Source organism: Medicago sativa, chromosome 2 (genome assembly GCF_051527215.1).
Source record: "Medicago sativa cultivar Bolivia chromosome 2, Bolivia_mono, whole genome shotgun sequence".
In the NCBI taxonomy this organism is placed as follows: Eukaryota; Viridiplantae; Streptophyta; class Magnoliopsida; order Fabales; family Fabaceae; genus Medicago; species Medicago sativa.
Window position 1 is genome coordinate 72,112,817 of NC_140750.1, and position 26,261 is coordinate 72,139,077.

A 26,261-nucleotide genomic window follows, 5' to 3' on the forward strand; every position below is an offset into this window, starting at 1 on the left:
TTGTTTGTTGTGCAAAATCCAATTTTATTCTTGTGGTTTTCTTTATTTTAATTGGATGGATCGTGGATCACATACAATATAGTGTAAAAATCTAGTGAGATTCGTTGGAGAATGCATTATGCTTTGGGGGTACGGCAAGCTCACGGGTTGTCTTGGTATGAAGAATTTGGATAAAGTAACAAAAATAATTGAGAAGGTGAAGCTAACAGTGTGGTCCCTAATATTTAAATTTCGAGGACCTAGATCTATGGGGTATGGTTTTTTCCCGTGTTTTGTGAGAATAATTCTTTGATTAGATCACGATGTTTTTTACCAAGATGGAAATCTAATGCATATTTTTTATTAGGGTCTTGTTAACCAGTGTCCCGGTTAAGGAATCCAAAAGTAGAAAAATTATCTTGGAAACATAAATTGTTACTTTTGACTAACTAATTATTACACCACTTTTTAATAAAATATTACCTCTTTTAGCTACTTAACCATTGCCTCAGGGGCACTGGTTAACATTCTCCTTTTTATTAATAGGAATCGAGCTTAATACAATGAATTTATCATATACTTGCATATTGTTTAAAAGGAACAAAATGCAGAAAAGAAAGAAGAGAAATGATATTTGAACATACTTCCTTCGGTCACATTTATAAGCAAAAATGCACTTTTTAGGTTCATTGAATACATAATGTATTTGGTCTATATATTGCCAAATACATTAAACATTGAATGAAAGTGTTTTTTTGCTTATAAATGTGACCGGATGGAGTATATTTTTTTATAACTTTTGTGACAACTTTATCTCTCATACTCAGATTGTATTTACTTTATCTCTCTATTGTTTTGGTTTTCGTGCAAATAACTATTTTTTCTTTGTAAATTATGGTTGTCATATAAGTTGTCAACCAAATGGTTTTTCAAATAACACTCCTTAAGAAAGATGGATCAATCTTTACCAAAAACAAAAAGAAGAAAGAACAGCAATAACCAATGATATTCCACACCACCAGTTATCACGTGCTTGCACTCTATTCTAAATTTTTAACATAAAATAAATTGAAGAAAGGGGATAAAAGATAAAGTATTTAACAAGAGGTATAATTTCAACAACAAAATTATATAAACTAGCGGAAAGACGGGCACGATAACGCATGTGATTATTTTATTATGTTTATTTGTATAATTTTGATTTAAATTTTAAAATGTTAATGAAAATTATTGATATTTTATTTATAAACAAAATATTGTCAAGGCATATACCAATTATTTATGAACTCAACATATTTTGCTCACGTTTGTTACTAATATTTTTATCAGAGGATTTAAAGTCCAATTTTTAACATATTTTTTTGCTCATGTTTGTTACTAATTTTTTTTTTTTTTGCTAACGTTTGTTACTAATATTTTATTAGAGGATTTTAAGTCTAATCTTTAACATTATTTTTTGCTCATGTTTGTTACTAATCTTTTTTTTTAGAGGATTTAAAGTCCAATTTTTAACAATATTTTTTGCTCACGTTTGTTACTAATATTTTTTTAGAGGATTTATAGTCCATTTAATATAGTGCTAACAAATCTTTTTCTAAAAGATTTTGAATCATAATATTTTGCTCATGTTTGTTACTAATATTTTTATCAGAGGATTTAAACCAATTTTTAACATTATTTTTTGCTCATGTTTGTTACTAATCTTTTTTTTTTGCACGTTTGTTACTAATCTTTTATTAGAAGATTTAAAGTCTAATCTTTAACATTATTTTTTCTCATGTTTGTTACTAATCATTTTTTAGAGGATTTAAAGTCCAATCTTTAACAATGTTTTCTGCTCATGTTTGTTACTAATCTTTTTTTAGAGGATTTATAGTCCAATCCTCATCGGCTATTATTTTTGTTTAAAAAATATTTAAAAAACTCATAGAGTTGTGAGAAATAACGCAGGAAAAAACATAAACTTTGGATTATTTTTTTTTCATAAGTGATTATTGTTCACCTTTGATTTTCTCAAATTTTGATTCATTCATTCTTCTAACAAAAAAAGTAAAAACAAAGTTTGAATTGTAATGTTGGCAGAAAGTAAATTGGTCCAAGGATATAACAGAAAGATATTCAATTCATGAAGTGGACCTTAAAGATATTCCATTCATTGGTGCTTCAGAAGTATTAATCAAGTTCTCGAGCCTTGGAACTTTCTAATTTTTTAGAGGTGATGAGATGTACTATGATGAATTCTGGATCAATTTGCATTCATGAGAAGAGACATAAAAAATGCAAATATAATTTTTAAACTTTTTGTGAGTTTGATCTGTGGTTAACGGTGGTAAAAGAAGGTTAACGATGACGATTAGCTAGTGACATTGATTATTAATCCACATGTTATTTTATAATTGGCTATTTGTATTTAAAATTAAGGGTATTTTTGGAAAGAAAATTCCAACCCAAAAGTGTGCTGAAAGGGGTAGTTTTCTTTATATATAGTATAGATATATATATATATATATATATATATATATATATATATATAATTGAAATTTTTATTAAAATTATGAAATAAATAAATTAAATTGAATAAAATGTTTTAAAAAAAACTTTGTATGGGTTCCAAATATTTAAAATAACAAGAGGTATAATTTCAATAACAAAATTATATAAATATCTATATATATAAATAAATAATTGAATTTTTTATTAAAACTAGCGGAAAGACGGGCACTATCGTGCCCGTCTGTCTGCTCTTTCTACTGCGCTAACGCATGTGATTATTTTATTATGTTTGTTGGTATAATTTTGATTAAATTTTTTAAATTTTTAAATATTAATGGAAATTATTGATGTATTGATTTATAAACAAAATGTTGTCAAGTTATATAACAATTATTTATGAACTCAACATATTTTAATTTGTCTGCATATAAAATAAAGAAAAAATAATGATCATTTATTGTTTATTCTAATAGTAATTAGTAACATCAAAACATAAATGTATAAATGACATTTTTATGTAAAAGAAACATTGTTATGATTGCGATAAAAGAATATCTTTAAAAACTACATTTTTCGTAAAGTCTTCATCTTCTCCTTCTATTTTCCCTTCATTAATGAGAACTATTGTTGAATTTTGAGAAACTCCTCTTGATAAAGCTACATATAATTGACCATGACTGAAAACATGTCGTGGAAGATAGAATCCGACGTTGGGAATGGTCTGCCCTTTAACATTAATTTTTGCTCACATTTGTTACTAATATTTTTTTAGAGGATTTAAAGTCCAATCTTTAACATAATATTTTGCTCATGTTTGTTACTAATATTTTTTTCCAGAGGATTTAAAGTTCAATCTTTAACATTATTTTTTTCTCACGTTTGTTACTAATCTTTTTTTAGAGGATTTAAAGTGCAATCTTTAACATTATTTTTTGCTCATGTTTGTTACTAATCTTTTTTTTAGAGAATTTATAGTCCAATCTTCAACAATATTTTTTGCTCACGTCTATTACTAATCTTTTTTTAGAGGATTTAAAGTCCAATCTTTAACAATATTTTTTGCTCACATTTGTTACTAATTTTTTTTAGAGGATTTAAATTCCAATATTTAACATTATTTTTTGCTCACGTTTGTTACTAATCTTTTTTTAGAGGATTTAAAGTCCAATCTTTTCCATTATTTTTTACTCACGATTGTTACAATTGATCAAAAACTAAGGATGGGTAATTTATATCAATAAAATAATATGGAATACTGTTTCTTATGGAAGGGATATGAAAATACTTGACAATCTTTGTCGGTTGTATTGAGGGGAAAAACACAGATGATGTAGAACATAAAAGCGGCTGATAAAAAAGTAACATGAGTTGTTGTTTTGTGCTAGTTTTTTTGTGAGTTTGATCTTTGGTTGACAGAGGTAAAACAGGGTTAACAGTGACGATTAGTGACAAGGATTACTAATCCACGTATTATTTTATAATTGGCTATTTGTATTTAAAATTAAGGGTATTTTTGGAAAGAAAAGTCCAACCCAAAGGTATGCTTATTGATAAAAAAAAAAAGCACACTATCATAGTTTGTATAAGCAATTATAAATCAGCAAAGTCAAATAATTCTTAAAATTAATCGTAAATAATTTGAATCATAATCATTTATAAACCAGCAAAGTAAAATAATCCATAAAATTAATCAACTTTGATTAGTTGTAACATGAAAGAAAAAAAAAACTTACAGGTTAATTCTGAATTCTGATGCAGAGGGCAGAGAGAAGTTGAGAAAAACTAAACAATGCGGGAACGAACTATGAACTGTGAGAACCCTACTTATTAATATTTTTAATATAGTGCTAACAAATCTTTTTCTAAAAGATGTTGAATCATAATACTTTGTTCACGTTTATTACTAATATTTTTATCAGAGGATTTAAAGTCCAATTTTTAACATTATTTTTTTCCCATGTTTGTTACTAATTTTTTTTTCTCACGTTTGTTACTAATCTTTTATTAGAAGATTTAAAGTCTAATATTTAACATTATTTTTTGCTCATGTTTGTTACTAATATTTTTTTTAGAGGATTTAACGTCTAATCTTTAACAATATTTTTTGCTCACGTTTGTTACTAATCTTTTTTTCGAGGATTTATAGTCCATTTAATATAGTGCTAACAAATCTTTTTCTAAAAGATTTTGAATCATAATATTTTGCTTACGTTTGTTACTAATATTTTTATCAGAGGATTTAAAGTCCAATTTTTAACTTTATTTTTTGCTTAGTTTGTTACTAATCTTTTTTTTTTTTGCTCACGTTTGTTACCAATCTTTTATTAGAGGATTTAAAGTCTAATATTTAACATTATTTTTTGCTCATGTTTGTTACTAATCTTTTTTTTAGAAGATTTAAAGTCCAATCCTTAACAATATTTTTTGCTCACGTTTATTAATAATTTTTTTTAGAGGATTTATAGTCCAATCCTCATCGGCTATTATTTTTGTTTAAAAAAAATTAAAAAAACTCATAGACTCATGAGAAATAAAGCAGGGAAAAACATAAACTTTGGATTATTTTTTTTCATAAGTGATTATTGTTCAACTTTGATTTTCTCAAATTCTGATTCATTCATTCTTCTAACAAAGAAAAGTAAAAACAAAGCTTGAATTGTATGTTGGCGGAAAGTAAATTGCTCGAAGGATAAAACAGAAAGATATTCAATTCATGAAGTGGACCTTAAAGATATTCAATTCAATGGTGCTTCAGAAGTATTAATCAAGTTCGTGAGCCTTGAAACTTTTTAATTTTTTAGAGGTGATAAGACGTGATCAGAGGGTACTATTATGAATTCTGGATCGATTTGAATTTATGAGAAGAGACAAAAAGAATGCAAATATAATTTTTAAACTTTTTGTGAGTTTGATCTGTCGTTAACGGTGGTAAAAGAAAGTTAACGGTGACGATTAGTGACGTTGATTATTAATCCACGTGTTATTTTATAATTGGCTATTTGTATTTAAAATTAAGGGTATTTTTGGAAAGAAAATTCCAACCCAAAAGTGTGCTGAAAGGGGTAGTTTTCTTTATATATAGTATAGATTAAGAAATAAATAAATTAAATAGAATAAAATGTTTTAAAAAAAAAACTTTGTATGGGTTCCAATATTAGTTTGACTTGTTAAATACACAATTCAATATCCTTTACCTAATAAATAAAATGTTTGCTTTTTATTTGAAGGAAAATAAAATGTTTGCTTGTTGTTTTACTGTTTACTTTTTTAACTCAATTAATTGTTTACTAGTAGTATTAAAAAAAAAAAAGTAAATATGTGAATATGAATTGCATACCATAGACCATAGTCAAACCTTCAAACTAAATGTGTTTAATACTCTTCCAAATATGCTAAAAGTATATATTAATATGATGGCTCTCTTTGGTAAAATTAGCTGATAGCTGATAAGCTAGCTGATAGCTTTTAGCTGATAAGCTAGCTGATAGCTTTTAACTGATAAGCTAGCTGATAGCTTTTAGCTGATAAGCTAGTTGAAGTGTTTGGTAAAATTAGCTGATAGCTTTTGCTTTGAATAATAAGGGTAAATATGGAAGAAAAAATGAGAAGCTAAAAGCTATAAGCTCAAAGCTACTTGAAGTAGCTTCTGAAAAATAGCTTATAAGCTCCTGAAATAAGCTATAAGCTCGTTGTACCAAACAGAGCTTTTGTGTTACCAAACAAAGCTTTTTTTTGTCAAATGAGCTTATAAGCTAAAAGCTAAAAGCTAAAAGCTCTTTTTGGTGGTTTACCAAACAGAGCCATCGATGTGAACTTTAGAGCTCGTTTTTAATCTACACTTTGGTGTTTCAATAAGGACAAATATTTATGATGGTCATCGTTGTCGTGGCTAATGGCTACCTTCAAAAATATCACAAGGTTGTCCAACTTGAGTCACTTAATATGACATGACAACAAGCATGTAGATCCTTGAAACTTATGCTTATATATGTCATTATGCAATTGACACCAATAATTACACACAATAATATGGATCCTATGTAAGGGTCCCCAAGTGTGGTCCTAGTAATACTCTTTTAGTTGGATGGTTATGGGTCCTCTTAATTCAGTGCTGACATAAAAAAGGTTGACACAAGTCCCTTTTTTTAGGTCAAATGATTTAATTGAGGGGCCTATACAAATGATTTGATGAGCTGTGCAAAAACTAAACAACAATTAGAGTAGCGTATAGTAACTCGGATTTAATAACATTCATTTATTTCATATGATCAACATGTGCGACTTTGATCTGCATGGCTTATCTATATAATATAAATTTACGACCTGTTTCATTGTCCTTTATGGAAATGTTTTCCTCACTTGACATTTGGCACTTTAAACCAAATTTTCTCACTTGACACTTGGCACTTTAAACCAAACCAAGCAATTTCATGGCTTTGGCAATTAATGAATTAAACTAATTTTTATTTTTATTTTAAGAATAATAATAATAATAATGTGAGACGATTTGGGAATTGATTAAGTTCCCAAATAATGCCAAAGAAAAAGGAAGAAAACGTATATTCAAGCCAAAAAAGGAAGAAAATGTTTGTAAGTTAATACAAATACATGATAGTGCTATAATGTCAAATTAAACGTGGTTATTTTACCAAATTAATCAGTGAAAAAACCTATAAAGTAGACCTATAGCTTAGCAAATTTTTCACATCACAGACAGCTCATCCATTTGTTTTTCTACTGTTTGTTTAGTTTTTCTAATGTTTCTTCTTCTAACTTCTTTACAATTCATATGACACCGAAAATCAATTCCGTTTCTCATATCTCTTTTAAAAGAACATTGTTTTGTTATTATGATATAGGTTAATCTTCGTTTAACATTTGGCTGTCATTATTTTATAATTTTATATATCAATTTTTCAATTTCTCAAGGAATCTTTATTTTTAGGGGTCAATGAATCGTTTTTTGTTATCTATAAAATATTTTTTTGAAGGAGTTATCTATAAAATATTGAAATGTGTATTCCTCAAGGAATCGTATTTTTAAATTTTTTTGGTTTTATTTTTTTAGATCTTTTTTGATATAGTAGATAGTTTGTTTGTCTGCTTTTTATTTTACTATTTATTTGTCTCAATCAAATATTACATCCAATGAATTCGTTCCCGATATCTCTCATTCGGAGAAAGAATTTCGGAGTATCATTATTGTTCGAATCATGTGCTTAATATTTTTTAGATTTTTTTTATTTAGTTTCTTATTTCTTGGTTAATCAAATATGACAATAACTAATTGAATTTGTTTTCGATATGTTTGTAAGTCAATGTGAAGACGTTACAATGCTATGATGTGCTATGATGTCAAATTAAATGTGGTTGTTTTACCAAATTAATCAGTGAAAAAACCTATAAAATAGACCTATAGTTTAGCAAATTTTTCACATCAATGATAGCTCCTCCATTTGTTTTTCTATTTGTTTAGTTTTTCTAATGTTTCTTCTTCTAACTTCTTTAAAATTCATATGGCACCAAAAAGCAATTTCATTTCTCATATTTTTCTTTTAAAAGAACATTGTTTTGTTATTATGATATACCTTAATCTTTGTTTAACTTTTGGCTGTCATTATTTTACAATTTTATATATCAATTTTCAATTTCTCAAGGAATCTTTTTAATTCTTCGAAATTTTATATATATGGTAGTTTTTTTTTTTCTCTTTTGATTCAATTTCATTGATTTGTTATATATTTTTTAAGTCGAATTTTATAAATATGGTAGTTTTTTTTTTCCTTTTGATTCAATTTCATTGATTTGTTCTATTTTTTTTAATTCATATATATTCATTCAAAGATAAAAGCAGGAAACTTCAAGAATTGAAATTAGATACTAGGGTGATTTCTCATAAGAAGAAAAAAAAAAGTGTACAGTTGTATATCCTTACATTTGTAGAGTTGTATATGTATTAATGTACGAGATATGTATTAATTCAAATTATTATCATTTTATGTAGTCAATCACCTTCAAATCAACATAAAAACAATTCTCTTTTCTTTTTACTAACATAAAATACATACATTTAATTACATTAAACGTAACAAAGAAATTAGAATATTTGCCATGCGCCAATCAAGACTATCTTAAAAAAATCATGATATGCTTTAAATAATATATAGTAAGTTTTCCTTTTTTTTCATAGTCAATCAGTAATCACCCTTGAATAACATTTAAACCATCATAAAAAATATCTCTTTAATTTTTTCAAAATAAAACTCAAAAATTAATTGCATTAAAGGTAAACAAATTGTAGAAACTTTGAAATGCTTAAGTCACAAAAAACAAATTCACGGAATATTTAAATTACTCAAGAATATATAGTTAGGTCTCATTATCTTATTTGTGTCTTATTACTCTTGATCCTCATGTCATCCATTAGGATTAGTTTTACATTGTTTAGTAGGCCAAATTCCAGGATCTTATATATATATGGAGTTAGGATCCGTTGACACCAGGTGTCAAACTTTATATTGACACCAAAATCTAGCCCTTCATTTAAGTTTAATCAAAGGCTCTCATATCTCATAATCTCCTTAGTTTTGATTCCCATCACATATTAATTTTACCCTTTTTTTCATTTATTGTTGATGAATCGAGAATCACATCACATATTAATTTTACCCTTTTTCATTTATTGTTGATGAATCGAGAATCACGTTGACCATATCCTTTCCTACCTTTCTCAATGATTCCTCTCTATCATTATCTCCTCCTCAATGTATAATATTTTTTTTGTTATGCTTGATAAAAATTTAAACCCAGAATGCCGGAAGCACCCGATTTTGTTCTTTGCTCAAGGATTTAAAAAAACTAGCAAGCATTTTCTGGGTGAACAAAATTAAATCGGCATGCACTAATTCTAAAGATAAAAGTTCATATTTTTCCATATTAATGGATGAAAATTTCCAAAAACTTTGTAAATAAAACTTTGAATAAAAAGTGTTGACTTTATCTATCCCTAATCAGTACTTATTTTATCTATTTTTATGATCAAATGGAAATTCAACATCATTTTGCCATTGATCATGTTTTCAACAAGAATTCTTTTATTTATTCATAATAAAATAACTATCATGAAGATGAATTTTACTAACACCAGTTCTTAGCATCCATTTAGATTTCTGTTTAGAGGAGCATGCATTTAGATATCGATAAAGTTAACCTCCATTGTTGACCATGATAATTTTTTATGTGTTTGAAATAATTCTTTTTCAGCACTTGAGTAATATAATTAAAGAACAAGATTTGTTTACCATAAAAGAAATAAAAGAGCGAGATTCACCTACACCAAAAGAATTGCAGATTTCTTGAGGCCTTAAATGAGTAGTTATAAGCCTTTGATTAAACTTAAATGGATGGTTGAGATTTGGTGTCAATATAAAGTTTGACACCTGGTGTGAACGGATCTTATCTCACACACACACACACACACACACACACACACACACACACACACACACGTTAATTGAATTATAAACTATTTATGATTGAAGAAAAAACAGTTATTTGTTGTTCAATTAGATCTCATCATTTGTAGCTATTTTTCATGTTTCTACAATGACTCGCTACATGTACATGTGTTCATCACATTCTTTAATTAAGGTTTCTACTATTCTTTGATAACCAATAAATAATCAAACCATCTTTAAAATAAAATCATCAAACCAAGCAAGTTCTAGATAACCAAGAACATAAATCAAAGTTTCTTCACAAAAAAAAAAGAATAAATCAAAGTATGGACAAATAACTTTTTGATATCATGTGGTTGCTAATTTAAAATTGAATTGGAAAAAAGCATATAGTCAACCTCAAATCAACAATATAGCATGTCATTGTTTTTTAATGAAACGAAAAAGTTCCATTTACGAGGGGAATATAATCAATCAACAATAACTGACCAATAATACTAAAAATAGAATCATTCAATTGAAATATACTAAAAATATAGCATGAAAGCTCATTGCTGCAAGAGTTGAAGTTTGACTACAAAGATTTGCAGAGTTCCTCTAAAAAAACAAAGAATTTGTAGAGTTGTAATTTTTTTTACACGAGTTGTGTATTTTAATCAAGTTTTACATTTGTAAAGTTGTATATATATTAAAAATTTGATTAAAGTGTCTAATGTTATGTGGATTATAAGTAGTTTTGTTCGTGTTGAGATTTTAAAAATGCAGCAGTAATATTGTAATTGTTGCAAGTGTCTAACTAATGACACTAATGATGAGTTATGAGTGTTTAAATCTACCGATTCAAAATAAAATATTATTGCATATGTTTGAATGTTCTTTTGTGAAACCTATCGGATTAGATCATATTTTGATTTGATTATTCGATAAGTTTTTATCTTAAAATTGATCGAAACCGCATCATGAACACCCATATGACGAGCCACTGTTTTTTTCTTAAATGAATATGTATGAGTATAGATTTGACTAAGTTTGGTGGTTACTTTTCAATTTCAATGAAATTTGGGTATCAGAAGGTAAAGCTTTCAACGACAAAAAATAAAAAATAATTCTCATCATTTTCCTCTTCTACTTTACACTTACACATTGTATCTTTTGAAAATACTTTGTAAAGTCCAATCATTGGCCTCTCATTGCTTCTCATGTTTTTGCTTACATAGGTTACCCTCATAAAGTCACTCAAATTCAAATAAATCAGACACTTTATTATGCAATCAATGTTGATGATATGCATTAATTTAAATATTTATTATTTGCTATAGTCAATCACCTTTAAATCAACATAAAAAATCATCTTTTAATTTAAATCATTCAACAATAACTTATGTATCTGATCTATACAGTGTTGTCAGATAGATCGATTATTTAATGAATCTAAAAAATAACATTTTTTTCTACTTATAATGGTGATCGAGGGAAGTATATAGTTATGTCTCACTCTCTAATTTGTTTCTTACTCATGATCCTCATCACATCTATTTGGATTAATTTTACGATGTTGAACAACCCAAAATCAAGTAGCATAATTTTTTATTTTTTTTTGCAAATTTTTATAATTTTTTCTGTTTTATTTTGTTTATAATTGAAGAAATAACAATGATTTGTGTTCAATTAGTTCTCTCATCATTTGTAACATTGTTTCATGACTCGCTGCATGTGTGTCAAAATAAGCATGTTATGGACTTTTAGTGCAAATGTTTTAAAAAATTGTTTGTGGTTGTTTATCTGTGTCAAAATAAGTACCGTCAAGCACACAACTGATAGATGAGATCTCTAGAAAAAAAGTTGTTAACTTAACGTAAATTTTCACACAAAAGCGCACACACACTTAGTCAAGAAGAAATGCATCAAATTTTAGGAAATACCAACGCTAAATTAGAGCAGTTTTTAACTTCATAGGAAATTAAGCCTCAATAAAAATCATGGGATTGACTTTCTACCGTGTTTGATAAATCATTGCTCTTCACCTCATGTATCTTTCTTGGTTTTTTAAAGTTGAAATTTTTGGGTTGTCTTGATCATATATATAGCATCTATACTCACACAATAAAATATTGAAACATGAGTACATGACATAATTTCATTATTATTTACATATGTCATGCGTTATTAGTATATGCTTGGGTCTTTGATTTTAATCCCTCCGTCCATGTATGTAAGCACCCTTTGCATTTTTCATATTTCTTAAGAAAAGCTGCAACGAAGTATGTCAACCAAAATCTTTTACAAAAGAATCAATCAAAGTATGGACTTCATAATGAAAGTAAATGTCTTTTTTGTACATTATGTCTTTTAATAACATAATAATGCACTTAAATGTATTTTAATACAAAAATAAATTAATGATCATTGAACCATAATGATTCTTGAGGTGTGACTTTTAATGTCATTATTAAAAAAAAATAAAAGTCCCGGTAATTTTTTTATGGTAAAAAAAAGTTACGATGATTGAATTTAATTTTGCACCACGTAGAAAAGATCTTAGAGATAAAAAAACACTCAGTGTAATATTTTCATTACCTATCCCCAAGGGTACTTGAATGGCTCACAACCTGTAACCTCTAAATCTACAGTATGTATTTTTACTACTAGACTAAACCCTTTGAGTTAGAGAATTGCAAAGAACTAGAAAATGAATTACTATTTCAAATTATAATCACGACAAATGACATACTTCTTATACCCGAACCATATTTCATCTTATTTTTTTATTAAAAGCAGTTATTGGTTGGTTTAATTGTTCTTGCTGATTGGGATTGCTTAGTCAAACACATTTGTTGGTAATTTAATGGGTTTGTTGAAGGAATAGAAAATTTTGGATAATTAATTTACCATGACAATAAAGTGAGTTGTTGGTAATTTTATGATTTTGTTGAAAGAGATAGAGTTTTTTTGGTAATTATTTTACCAAAAAATTAGACTCAATTAAAAACCAATATTTTTAAAATGTCTCATAAGCATATATTTCGTCAACTTAGAAAAACACACCTGCATTTCAACCAATGACCATATGTATGTAGGAATTTGAAATGATATAGGTTGACTTAAAAGGGCATGAAAGTGAATAACATCCAAAAACTAAATTTTAAGATAAATAATTTAAAAATGACATCCAAAAAGTAACAAAATAGGTCGTTAATAGTTCAGAGAGGAGCATATACTGGGTTTGATCATCAAATTAATCTAAAATCAACCACACCAGTGAGATTGATACCACATCTTCACTTAAAATGTCTAATAAGCATGTATTTTGTTAACTCCACATATCACATCTATATTTTGTCATTGTCAGATGTCACTGAAGACCATATAAGAAGGAAAGTGAAATAATGGAGGTTGGATTAAAAAATAGAATCAAAGCGAATGACATCTAAAAACTAGATTTTAAGATAAAAAATTAAGTAAATGACATAAAAAAGTTCATCATAACGTTGGGACTTCCAAAGGGGCATAAACAGGGTTGGATAATCACATTAGGTTAAGAGCAACCACAAAAGTGAGGTTAATACCACATCCAAATTGTTAAGGTACTAGGTATCTGGGTCATCTCATTTATATGTTTCATCGCTTAAGTTTGATACTATCTGCATCTATGATCTGGTAGCATAGCTAAATAAGACCAGGGAAGGTGTAACATGGTAAAAAAAGTGGGTTGGTGTTGAGTTGATTTAATGGAGGAAATTTTTTGTTCCTTTCATACGAAGATAAAAAGAATTTGAAATGAGAGAAATGATAAGGAATAAAGGGGTTTATGCTTTTTGATAGTGAGAATATAGAGAATAAAGTTAGTTGATGGTAATTTTACACGTTTGTTGAAGGAGTTGCAGTTTTTTGGGTAAATGCTTTACCAAAAATTTAAAATAAAAAAGAAGTTACGTTATTTTAAAAATTCTAATAAACATGTATTTTGTTAACTAAGCATAATATGTATCCAATTTTCCATTGTCAAATTCCAACAAAGATCAAAAGTGAAGGATTTTGAAACAATAGAAGTTGAATAAAAAATATAGCATGAAAGTCAATGATATCCAATAAATAAAATTCGAGATAAAGAAGAAAAAAAATTACTCCCAAAAACTAACAAAATAGTTTATCATAATGTTGCGATAATATTAGGACTTCTTGGTGAGCCTACACTAAAATGGATATTAATATTAGGTCAATATGAACCGTACAAGTGAGATTGAAACCACATCTTAACACAAAACCTTAGGGCATTGGGTACATGGAACATCTCATTATATGTTGTTGAAAATTTTCTCTTCCATCCAATGTAGAATGTCAACTCACACTTGACACATTAACATCTCTTAATGAAGTGAGCAAACATTTGTGCCTGTAATTATATGGCATGGTCAAATAAAGTCAAATAGAGGAACAACATGTTCAAGAAGGTGGGCTAAAAGCGGTTTCATAGAGGGAGATTTATGTTCATTTCTTTCATAATAATAGATAAAAGAAGTTATAAAGAAAAAAATTAATATGAAAAAGGATTTTTTCTGTTACATATGTAAAAGGATTTCAAAGATGAAAGAAACAATAAAGGAGAAATATATGTAGTGTGTTTTATTCGTGAGAGTATATTAAATAAACTAAGCTGTCGATAATTTTGGGTTTGTTGAAAGAGTTGAAGATTTTTGAATAATTATTTTACCAAAAAATTAGGCTTGATTAAAAAAATGTCACGTCATTTTAAAAAAAAAATCACATTGTTTTAAAATAATGTAAGACATGCAGATTTTTCCATTGTCAGATCACACCAAAAACCAAATGTGAAGGAATTTGAAATAATAGAGGTTGAATAAAAAATAACATGAAAACAATGACATACACAGATTAATTTTTAAGATAAATTTTTTTAAACAAATGACATCCAAACACTAACAAAGTAGTTTATCATAATGTTAAGACAATAGGGATCCTACATTGGATTGGATCACCATATTAGACCAAGAGCAATCACACATGTGAACTTAGCATCAAATCTTCACTCAAAATGTTCAATGAGCGTGTGTTTTGTCAACTCAACATAATACAATTATAATTTTTTTAGTGCGATCCCACCAAAGATCAAAAGAAAGAAATTTGATATATTTGAGGTTAGACAAACAAATTGTATGAAAGTGAATGACATCTAAAAACTTATATTTAATATAACAAAATTAGCAAATGAGATATCAGAACTAAAAAAAATAGTTTATCATAGTGCTTGAATTTCTGAGGTAGTCTGTAATGAATTTGATTGTCAAATTTAACTAAGAGAAACCTCACAAGTAAGATTGACACCACATTTTCACCTGAAATCTTAAGACGTTAGGTATATTGGTTATGTCACATATATGTTGGTTAGTGTGTGTATGTGTGTGTACACACACACACACACACTTGCATCAAATGTAGAAGTTTAACTCACACATGAAACATTAACATCTCTCTCTTAAATATTAGACTCCATGTGTTTGTGATTTTGTGAGATAGTCAGATAAAGGCAGAGACACATCATGGTAAAAAATGTGGGTTGATAGCGGTTTCATCGATGAATGTTTTTGTTCCTTTCTTTTAGATAAGAGAGAAAGTAAATTAGAAAAACAAAGAAAAGAAACATGAATTTAAACATGAGAGAAATTATAAGGAGAAGAAAGTAAGGAGTTTGTTTTATCTGTGTCAGTATAGGGAAAAGAGTGAATTGAAGGTAATTTTATAGATTTGTTGAAGGTGTTGGAGATTACTGGGTAATTATGTCACCAAACTATTAGATTCATTAAAAAAATGTCACATCAATTTAAAATGTCTAATAAGCATGTATTTTATCAACTCACCAAAACACATCTATGTTTTTCCATTGTCGGATCCCACCAAAGACCAAGAAGAAAATAATTTGAAATAACAGATGTTGGATAATTGTTTTTACATGAAAGTGAATGACGTTTAAAAACTAAAATTTAAGATTAAAAACATTAAACAAATGACACCTACAAACTACATTGGATTGTATAATCACATTAGGCTAATAGCAACCACACAAGCGAGATTGATATCACATTTTCATGTCCTTATATGTTGCTGAACATATACTCTTACATAAAATTTGAAACTTTAACTCACACTTGACACATTAACATCACTCTGTTCGCCCCAAAATGTTGAACTAGGATATCATGCCACTGTTGGGCCTTCTAAGGGAGCCAACACCGGTGTGGATAGTGTCAAACTTTATGTGCCCGTGATCGACCACCAAGAACCACTCCGTTCCCCCCAAAATGTTGAACTGGGATATCATGCCACTGTTGGGCCTTCTAAGGGAGCCAACACTGGTGTGGATCCACACATTTTAAAAAGAGTAACCACATAAGTTAGAATGATATCATCTTCATCCAAAATTTTAAGCCTTAAGTATATGAGTTATTTTTTTTACTTATAAGTTGTTCAACTTACACTCTTTTATTCAATGTTGAACTTTAACAATACCAACTTTCTCCCTCAAGTATGACGAAATTCTAGCCCGTGCTTGGTACGGAATTTCTTAATGGTATTAAGAGCTCTGGCATTCCAAATCACCGGTTGAAACTAAGGGTGGGATGTCCAGTTATGCTGATGAGAAACATCGATCAGGCCAATGGACTGTGTAATGGTACGAGGCTGACAGTTACACATCTAGGAAAGAGCACGATAACTGCTACCGTAATTACGGGAAAAAGGGCAGGTACCAAGGTATTCATTCCCAGGATAAATCTTATTCCGAGTGATCCAGGACTACCCTTCAAATTCAGGCGTAGGCAATTTCCATTGACGCTTTGTTTTGCAATGACAATAAATAAAAGTCAGGGTCAATCTTTATCTCGAGTGGGAGATTATCTTCCTAAGCCCGTGTTCACGCATGGACAACTCTATGTCGCTATCTCTCGAGTTACTTCTAGAAAAGGTTTGAAGCTGCTCATGTTGGATGAAGATAATAATGTTTGGAAGGAGACCACAAATGTTGTGTATCGTGAAGTTTTTCAAAAAGTATGATCATTGGTTATGTTTTAGAATTGTTGTTGCTATAATTTAGAAAACCAAAGTTGCGTATTGTTTGGAAGTCGTTTTTTTTTAATTTCTTTGTAAGGCGTACTGGTCATTACAGGACATGCAATTTCTATATAAGCAGGTCCTCCTGCCATTGACTTTTAATTGATGCACTTTTCAAGTATAACAATACGCGAAACATTTTTTTTACATTATTGTTACCCTAAAATACAATAGTACATTAGACCATTCTTTTTGTAAAAAATAAAAACAAATAACAGTCGGCGTTTCTGTAGCCCAAACTATATTTATACACACCTATAAAAAATTTAATGTTTGCATTCACAGACGCTGACTATTATATAAAAAAATACAATTTTTTTAGTTTTTGTGATTAATAAAATACATTATGTCAACAAATAATAATATACAGTACGTCAGCGTATTTTTGCAAAAATATTACATATGCTAAGTTATGTGCAATGTTTAGATATTTCAAAATATATACAAAATTAACAAAATTAAAATGATATTTTTTTCCATATCAAATTTAAATTATAACCACACTTATAACTTTAAGATAACATAATATAAAATCTATACATTTGATCAAAAAAGTTTTTTATTTCCCCGTGCTTGGCACGGGTCACTATACTAGTATATATGAATTTAGCTTCTAAAATAGAATGAGAACAGGTTTCACGAAAAAAAAAAAGATGGGAACAATAAAAAGGAAATAAATTTAAACACAATTATTGGCTTATATATATGAATTTAGCTTCTAAAATAGAATGAGAACAGGTTTCACGAAAAAAAAAAAGATGGGAACAATAAAAAGGAAATAAATTTAAACACAATTATGAATTATTTTGCAACTGCGTATAGTATTAATTTTAGATTTATTTATCAACAGAGAAGAAAGAAATGTCAATTTTTACACTTGATTTTTTTTTTTTTTTGGAACAATTTTTTCACTTGTTTGATGAGTCGAAAAATGTTATGCTAGCAACCAATAACATCAACACAGAGGATTAGATGCAAGACAAATATAGATAAACATAAAAGTGATAGGTTTATTTTATTGTCATTTGAATTTAATAGTTTAATATGATTAAATCAATTCATATTTTTTTGTTGTTGAAATAAGCTAGATGTTGATCTTAACAAACGTTGTACTTGCCATTCAGAAAAAACAAACGTTGCATTATATATTTATGTGGAATTTGTTGTGGCAAATTATGAATTCATCCAATTTACACACCAAGTAGTTGAAAGAAAAAAGAGGTAGAACCTAATAAATATGGAGACTTGCATTATTTTGTAACGGCAAACAAATGTATTTATTTAATTGGATAAAGTATTAGTATAAGTGGTACTAGATCCTTCACTAGAGATTTAAAATAAACATATACAAGCTATCCACGCATACATTTTAATGGATTTGCAAACCATTCCATGGACATCCCTTCACAAGAGACTTGTATTGAGTTTTCTTCATCACAACAACACTAGTCTTAGTCTCTTAGGGGAATTAGGGTTCGAGTAGTTGTGTGCCTTGAGAGTTTGCAATTTTTTTGTGCAAACATTGTGATTGAGGTTTGCAATTTTGTGTGAAAATTGCAATTGTTTGGGAGTTTATTGGTTGAGTAATAAAATGTTATTGAGTTTTTTTTTTAGAGATAAGAGCAAATGATTCGATCAAGGAAGGAAGAGAAGAAAAGGAGTGTCACACTATCACTACAAGAATTTTCCTTATTACTGGTGGAAATAATCCCCCAGTAATGCAAAAAATCCCTCAGTAATACGCATTACTGGCGGATTCGAGTCCCTCAGTAATATGAGCGTCAGAAATGTTACTGGCGGAATTTTCCCTCAGTAATGGGGAGTTAGTTTTGACAAAGCATTACTGAGGGATTATTCCGCCAGTAATTACTCACGGATTGCAATCCGTCAGTAATTACTGGCGGAATAATCCCTCAGTAATGCTTTGTCAAGACTACCTCTCCATTACTGAGGGAAAATTCCGCCAGTAATGTTTATACAGATTTGCATTAGTGACGAAAAATTCCGCCAGTAATGTAATGGACCTTTTTTTTTGTGATCCCTTCCTACTTTTTAATTCTAATTAAAGAAATAAAATTAATTCAACACAAATAAATAAAAGAAATAAAATTTTAATTTAATAAGACGCAAATTAATTAATCAATATATCATAATATTTGTACAATCCTTAAATAGTTTTCGTAAAAAATCATAAATATTTAAATAATATTCATACAACCTATAAAACTAACATAATAAGCTAATGATCATAATATTCAAACAAATTTGTTCCTGGTTTTGCTGAGATACAATCTGCTACCACCAGAGCATCAGTTTGGATTTCCAATTTTTGAAGACCTTGATCACGCGCCAATTGAAGACACCACCTAACACCAAGCGCTTCTGCCATACAAGGATCAGTCACAATACTTTCTTTCTTGCACACAGCCATCGAAATGTCACCAGAATTGTTTTTAAACACACAACCCCCAAGTAGTGTAGCCATCCGAAAAACATCCAGCATCCACTTGAGCAATACACACATCAGTATCAGCAATGCTTCCGTCCTGGTTTTGCTGCAATCTTCTTGTACTTTCTCTCTTTGGATTGGCCTGGTTGAATTCAAAAAGGGGAAAATACAAATCTCTTTGTTAATTATATCTAAAAGGGGAAAATCAAAACCATAAGTCATTTATATATTCTGCATTTAATTTAACTAAGCAGTGAACCTTTATAAGTAGTGACTAAACATTTGCATAACTAGAGGAGACAAACAGAATAGTTGATTTTTGTAGTTTCCATTTTTTAAATAGACATAGCCTACTAAAAGTCAATATGAAATACATTCATGAAGCATGATCTAACCTTTTAACGGGCCAAAAACCATAAAAGGCTGGTCTAGGGGTATTATCAAACTGCAATAATTGCCTTCCTCGATGGTGTACTTCTTGGCATCAAGATGGGCACTGTCTGCATTCATTGAGCATGAATTACCATCTGGACTACTTTCTCCTAATCGGTCTGCATCCTTTTCGGTGCCTAACTCATCCTCATGAATTGCAGATTTAGTATCTGTGAGCTTAGGTTTGTTAAAAGCTTCAGTCTTGGGATTCTGTCGTAAACCCCATCTCTGTTTTCTGTTTGAGCGAATTGATTGTCCTAAAGAGCGCCATGTATGAAAGTGTGACCTGCAAAGTCAAGCATTTTTCATAAAATCTAGAACAGCATGAGATGAAAGAGAAAGGTAAAACCTAATGTGTGGATATGTTGAAAATAAGGAAACCTTTTTTAAAGTATAACATTCAAAAAAATCAAACAGACAAGAGTCATAAATTTTACAAAAAATATAATTAAGAAATATAAATGCAGAATCAAGAAAATTATAATAGGAAGATAATATTTACAAAAGAGGAGTCGGAAAATGTTATCTATGTAGTACAAAAGGGGGAAAGAATAATACCCGTAAAACAGGGAAAAACATACATTATAAAAGTAAAGGTATCAACATCACCAAAAAAAATAATTAGAAAATGCTAATTATATTATTTTGTAGTAAAAAACATATATTTACTCAAAAAGTAATCAAATTATGTACCCAAATCCAATTTTTTATTTTAAAAATTAATTTTGGTACCATGTATATGTACAGGGCACAAGATTGATTTTGGAGTACCCATGCTAAAGAGGGTAAAACGGTACTTACTTGCGAAGATCCTCAGGCTTAATATCACTACTTGATGCAAGAACACTATCCATTGATGAGGGACACAGCTGCTAAATGAACATAGCACAGCTGCTAAATGAACATAGCAGAACCACAAAATAGCAGCAAGAAAACCTGCTGCACCAAAACCTACAAAATAGCAGCAAGCAGAACCACAATCCCCAAAGGAAAAACTCTAAAACTCTAAAACTGATATTACACATTCAAGATTGGTCCATATGGAGACACTAAACGTAAGACCAATTGAAACTATTGAAACCCTAAAACTCTATTGAAACTAAACGTAACACATTCAAGATTTTAACATTCAAGATTGGTCCACATTCACCTATTGAAACTCTAAAACTCTAAAACCATAAAAAAATCCCAATTCAAAACCCTAAAATAAGAAATTGGAGAATGAATGAGAAATTAGAGAATCGGTTGGCTTACCGTGGCTTAAGGAGATTGAGAACTGAGAGAAAGAATCAGAGGCGGCGAACTGAGGAGAAGCTTCAGCGGCGGCGAACTGAGCGATTTGTTTGTGAGAGGGGAGAGAACAGAGAAACACGATTTGTTTGTGAGAGGGGAGAGAACTGAGCGATTTGGTTTTTTTAATAAGTGTTATGTCAATACTGGCGGATTTGGTTACAATACTGGCGGATTTTTAATCAGAGGCATCCGACCATTACTGGCGGATAAGGGAGACTACTGGCGGATTGTATGCTTTAATTACTGGCGGATTTTATTCGTTACTGACGGAATATTAAATGACAGTATTACTGGCGGATACTTTGCATTACTGGCGGACTATTTAATCCGTTATAAAATTACTGACGGATATATATCCCTCAGTAAAACAAAGTCATGTTGTTTACATTATTGGCGGAACATTTCCGCCAGTAATAATTCGATGGTTCTTTATTGACGGATTTATCCGTCAGTAATGTAAGTCATGGAATTATTGAGGGTTTTTTCCGTCAGTAACTTTACTGAGGGTTTTTTTTATGTTATTGGAGGTTTATTCCGCCAGTAATTACTGAGGGTCTGAATCCCCCAATAATGCAATTTTGAATTGGCTAGTATATTGAGGAATTCTTGTAGTGTATTTAATTGAAAAGAAGTTAATTATCATCTTATTCGTGTTTTTTTAAAAAGTGTTACGATTACTTTGAAGTTGAATGTTCCTTTATTTGATGGGAATGCACAATCCAAGACTATTCAGTGAAACAGGATCTTGATTGTTCTTTCGAAAAAGAAAAATCAAGTGAGGTGAAACAGGATCTTGATTGTGCTCCATAAATAAAAGTGACCGTGTTGAAAGAAACTTGTCCAAAAATACAGGGGGACAATACCAAAGATGAAGAGCAAGTGTTATTTTTGTTGGCTTCACTGCCCAAATCTTTTAAGTCGCTAATGCAGTCAATGTTAGGAAAAAATAGTATACCACCACTAAACGGGGTATGAGAGCATTGAAGGAGAGTAAGCAAATAATGGATGTAGATGGATCTTCATATGGCAATCAAATACTAGTAACTAAAGGTGGTAAAAAAAAGTATTGTGGGGATTAAAGTGCTTGTTATATGTACACAGTGAGTGGTTGCTCAATAAATCCTTCAAATTACTTAATAATTCTTTTTTTTTTTTTTACAAAAAATTACTTAATAAGTCTTAATAAGTTGTTTAAATTGTTTAATCTATTGGGTCATAACTTTCGATTGACATTTTTTATGAGTAAAACCTGGCCATATTGTAACTTTCAAGTGATTTATTTTAAAATTGTTAGCAATTTAAGGGATTTATTGAGCAACAATAACCTAGTCATATCTCATTAAGTGGGATCAACTACATAGATCAAATTACGCCATAATTGTTTTTTTAAAACTCGGTATCCGATCCAAGAATAGACTAATCCGAAGGGACCAATCCCACCACCCACTTGCGGGGGACCCGTTTAAAGCCAAGCAAGCTCTGTATGGACTTTGCCCACCAAAATTGGCACCAGAGGGAATCGAACCTGAGACCTTTGGAGGAGCAAACAAATTACGCCATAATATTTTATCATAAATCATATTTTGGTTCAACTCATCAATCTCCAAGTCTTTCGTAATAGTTTCTCTTATAATTTTTTTAGATCTTTATCTGCCTTTAATGATATGACTATCCTCCACTTGATCTTTCTCTCCATTGCTCAAATTACCTAAACATATTTTCCACCATTTTTCTATTATAGATGTTACTTCAACTCTCTTTCAAATAGTTTCATCGTATCCCGGGGATCACCTAAAAACATTAAAATTTTAGATCTTTCATACCATATGGATTCTCAATTTTTTTTTGACGGTATGGACTCTAAAACTTCACCTATAAGTCCAATGTACACAAACTCCTTCAATTGGGCCCATGCTAAAAATTCAACATTCTTTGTATATCTCTTAGAAAATTGCTCTTCTCTCAAAGGGAATTGCTCATTCTCATAGAAAATACCCAAACTACCCTTACGTGACTTAAGTCATGCTCGGTCAGCGTGACTTAAGTCACATTGAGACAACGTGAGTTAACTCACGCTCGGTACATACCATTACTAGATATATTATCCTTATAACAACATTTCTTTTTGAAAGATTGCAACATCTTTTATTATTATGTTATCTATCTTTCTTATTTGTTACATGTAAAAACCACTCTTCCAACCTTGCTACTACTTTGTTGCCGCCAATTGCTGCTTCGTACCTCCTCCAACGTGAAATGTGAGTAATTCATTATCTCATTGTCTACATCTTGTTGTTATCGATTACATCGTTATTGTTTTGTCTGTCTATAAAATCGTAAAAACAAGCATTTCGTATATTTAATTAAGTTTAAGAATAAAACAGTAAATTAATTTTAAAATCCCTCCCTTTTCCTCGTGAACCAAACACATTTTTAATTAAAATATCTCGCTTTCCCTTCCATCCCCTCCGTTAAAATCCCTCCCCCTCCCATTCTATGAACCAAACGGACCTTTATGCGTGAGATCCACATCAATATCATCCAACAAGAAAATAGTGTTGGAAATAAAATGTGAATTTTTTTTTTGTGCCCTACTTTATTCCCAAAAATACAAAAATACCCTACTTTTTTGAAAAATTGCAAAAACGCCCTACATTTCAGTACCTCGCAACTCCAAGTTGCAAGGTACCTAAAATTTTCTATACCTCGCAACTCCAAGTTGCAAGGTAGTTTCTTATTTATTTTTTTTTGAATTTTTTAAATACCAAGCAAGATGGACTTGCGAGGTATTATTGAGTTTTTTTTTTTTTTTAAAAATTAAATACCCCACAACTTGGGGTTGCAAGGTATTTTTTTTATTATTTTTAGCTTCCACACGCAGACCACGTGGAAATATTTTGAATTTTATAATTAATTAAAATATATTATTTCTTCTACTATAAATACTTCATTTCATCTTTCATTTTATCACACCATTTCATCTTCTATTCTTACATCTATCTTCTTTTAACCTTATTTTCACAATGCCAAATGCAATACGTTCCAGCGTTAAATTTGCGCATATAAATCGACCGTTCAGCGGTTGGATGTTAGATCCGGTTGATACGCTATCCGAATTAAATGATGTTTTTAACTACTTTTTCTACTTGACAAATGATCCTACTTGAAGGGTGAAACGTATTGTACATGTAGAACTGTACTACTCGTTGGATGATGTCCACAATGACTGGAAGTTAAGGTATGATTTTAAGACTCTTGAAAGAGACATTGAAGTGGAGCGCATGTTTCGATGGAGAACAAACACAGGAGACCCGTTGTACTTGTTCGTTGAAAGTGTAATTAATGTCGAGTAGCTTATGTTAAATCATCTTGTGTTAGGTTATGAAATCTTATGTTTTATGAATTTTAATTTTTGTAATTTTAATTTTGTGTTGTAATAATTAATGTTGTATTGTGTAATTTCCATTTTAATATGTTTAAAAAAATTATTATGTTTTTTTTTTGAAGAGAAAAAAAATTATTATGTTATTTACATTTTAATAGCAAGTATTTTTAATAATTTGTTGCATTATTTTATTTTGGACAATATATTTAGGCATTAATACAAAAGTAATTATAATAATAATCATAATAATAATAATCATAGTATTTATAAAATAAAAAACGAATACAATACAATAAATATGAAATAAAGACTAGATTTCTACTGATGTCTAATATTAATGCAATCTTTGCGGGAATGACCATGCATCCTACATACACCGCATCTTCTCTCAGTTTCCACATCGTCCATCTCGGTCCTAATGCGAGTAATTGGTGGACGGCCTTTCTTTGCCCTACGCATGGACTTGTACACTAAATTTTCTCTTTTGTGTCAGTTTAAATGGAGACCATACAAGAAAGTTCCACACGATTTGCCTGGTGACTATTGGGATTGTACCGCAACAACTTACCTTATATGTTTTGACAAAGTGGAATGGCATCCAACTGATAGGGTCAAACTCCAATTTGGTTTGCCACAAGAAATACCAGGGGCCCCAATAAACATGCAGCAATTCCATAAGTTGGACAAAAGGTACAAGACGTGGTACGAATCAAATGGTTTTCGCTTTCCACAAGAGAGCGAACATTGGGACAACCGACGGCGTTATACTTTACCTCGCTTGCGGCCAAGATCTCTCACCCCAACTCATGCGTATATTAATTGGTTGACAACCACTTGCAATCCACGTCTAAGGATTTCAATTGACAGAATGCCAATAGTTTCAGATCCAAAAGAAGAAGAAGATCCGGAGATAGAACTAGAGCATGAACCTAAAATTCACAACAACCAAGCACCAATTCATGATGAGTTTTGGGATGAAGAATTTTTGAATCGACTAGATGATCCTCAATCCCAACCACTTACAACACAAAACACTCATGGTTCTATAATGTATGATTTTCTTGACACCTCACAACAAAATATCATCCAACCACCACCATATACCATCCCAAGAAATGCATATGAGCCCCATTATCAGTCAACTTACCAACTTAATTCAATGTCAAACTTTGGTTACAATGACCCAAACCAAGCTGGACCGTCCAGCAGTAACTACTTATCCTATAATGACCCAAACCAAGTTAGACCTTCCAACACCAATTACCCCCCTACAACAACCCGCAATACCCAATGTACACCAACCAAAACTACAACAACCGACCAACACCAACAAACCTACTATCTCACTTCTCTCCGGATGCGTTGAACTCCAATGAACAATTTCTGGATATGGGATGACCAACAAGGGAACACGATGTGTCGTTGACGTTGGGTCATGGTAGTCAGACACAATCAACTACATATAACAATGACGAAACCCAACATGACGCTCAAGTAAATCGTGGAAGAAATCGTCGAAGACGAGGGTGTGGGACAGCCGGGCATTTGTAATAATTGTAGATTTTATGGTTATTTTATTTGTTAAATAATTTTTATTGTTTTATTAAAATTAAGTTTTTTTTTACTCAAAGTTGGCGTGGAATGATGC

The 26,261-nt window shown here is 30.0% G+C and overlaps 1 protein-coding gene and 1 pseudogene across 3 annotated transcripts; one reads left to right on the forward strand and one right to left on the reverse strand.

Moving 5' to 3' along the window:
• Window positions 1-19,185: 19,185 nt before the first annotated feature.
• On the reverse strand, window positions 19,186-21,318 carry LOC146950415 (chromatin assembly factor 1 subunit FAS1-like). 3 transcript variants are annotated; one of them, XM_085746338.1, is made up of 4 exons: window positions 21,190-21,318; window positions 20,737-20,804; window positions 19,899-20,221; window positions 19,186-19,645 (listed from the first exon to the last, which is right to left on the reverse strand). In XM_085746338.1, exons 2-4 carry the CDS (start codon window positions 20,787-20,789, stop codon window positions 19,584-19,586), a joined length of 438 nt encoding a protein of 145 aa, XP_085602464.1. In that variant the 5' UTR covers window positions 20,790-20,804; window positions 21,190-21,318; the 3' UTR covers window positions 19,186-19,583. The 3 variants fall into 3 exon arrangements, with proteins under 3 accessions (XP_085602464.1, XP_085602463.1, XP_085602462.1); XM_085746337.1 differs by having other exon boundaries at window positions 20,737-20,886; XM_085746336.1 differs by having other exon boundaries at window positions 20,737-21,318.
• A 3,794-nt stretch (window positions 21,319-25,112) lies between these two features.
• Window positions 25,113-26,257, forward strand: LOC146950416 (uncharacterized; annotated as a pseudogene).
• The last annotated feature ends 4 nt before the right edge of the window (window positions 26,258-26,261 follow it).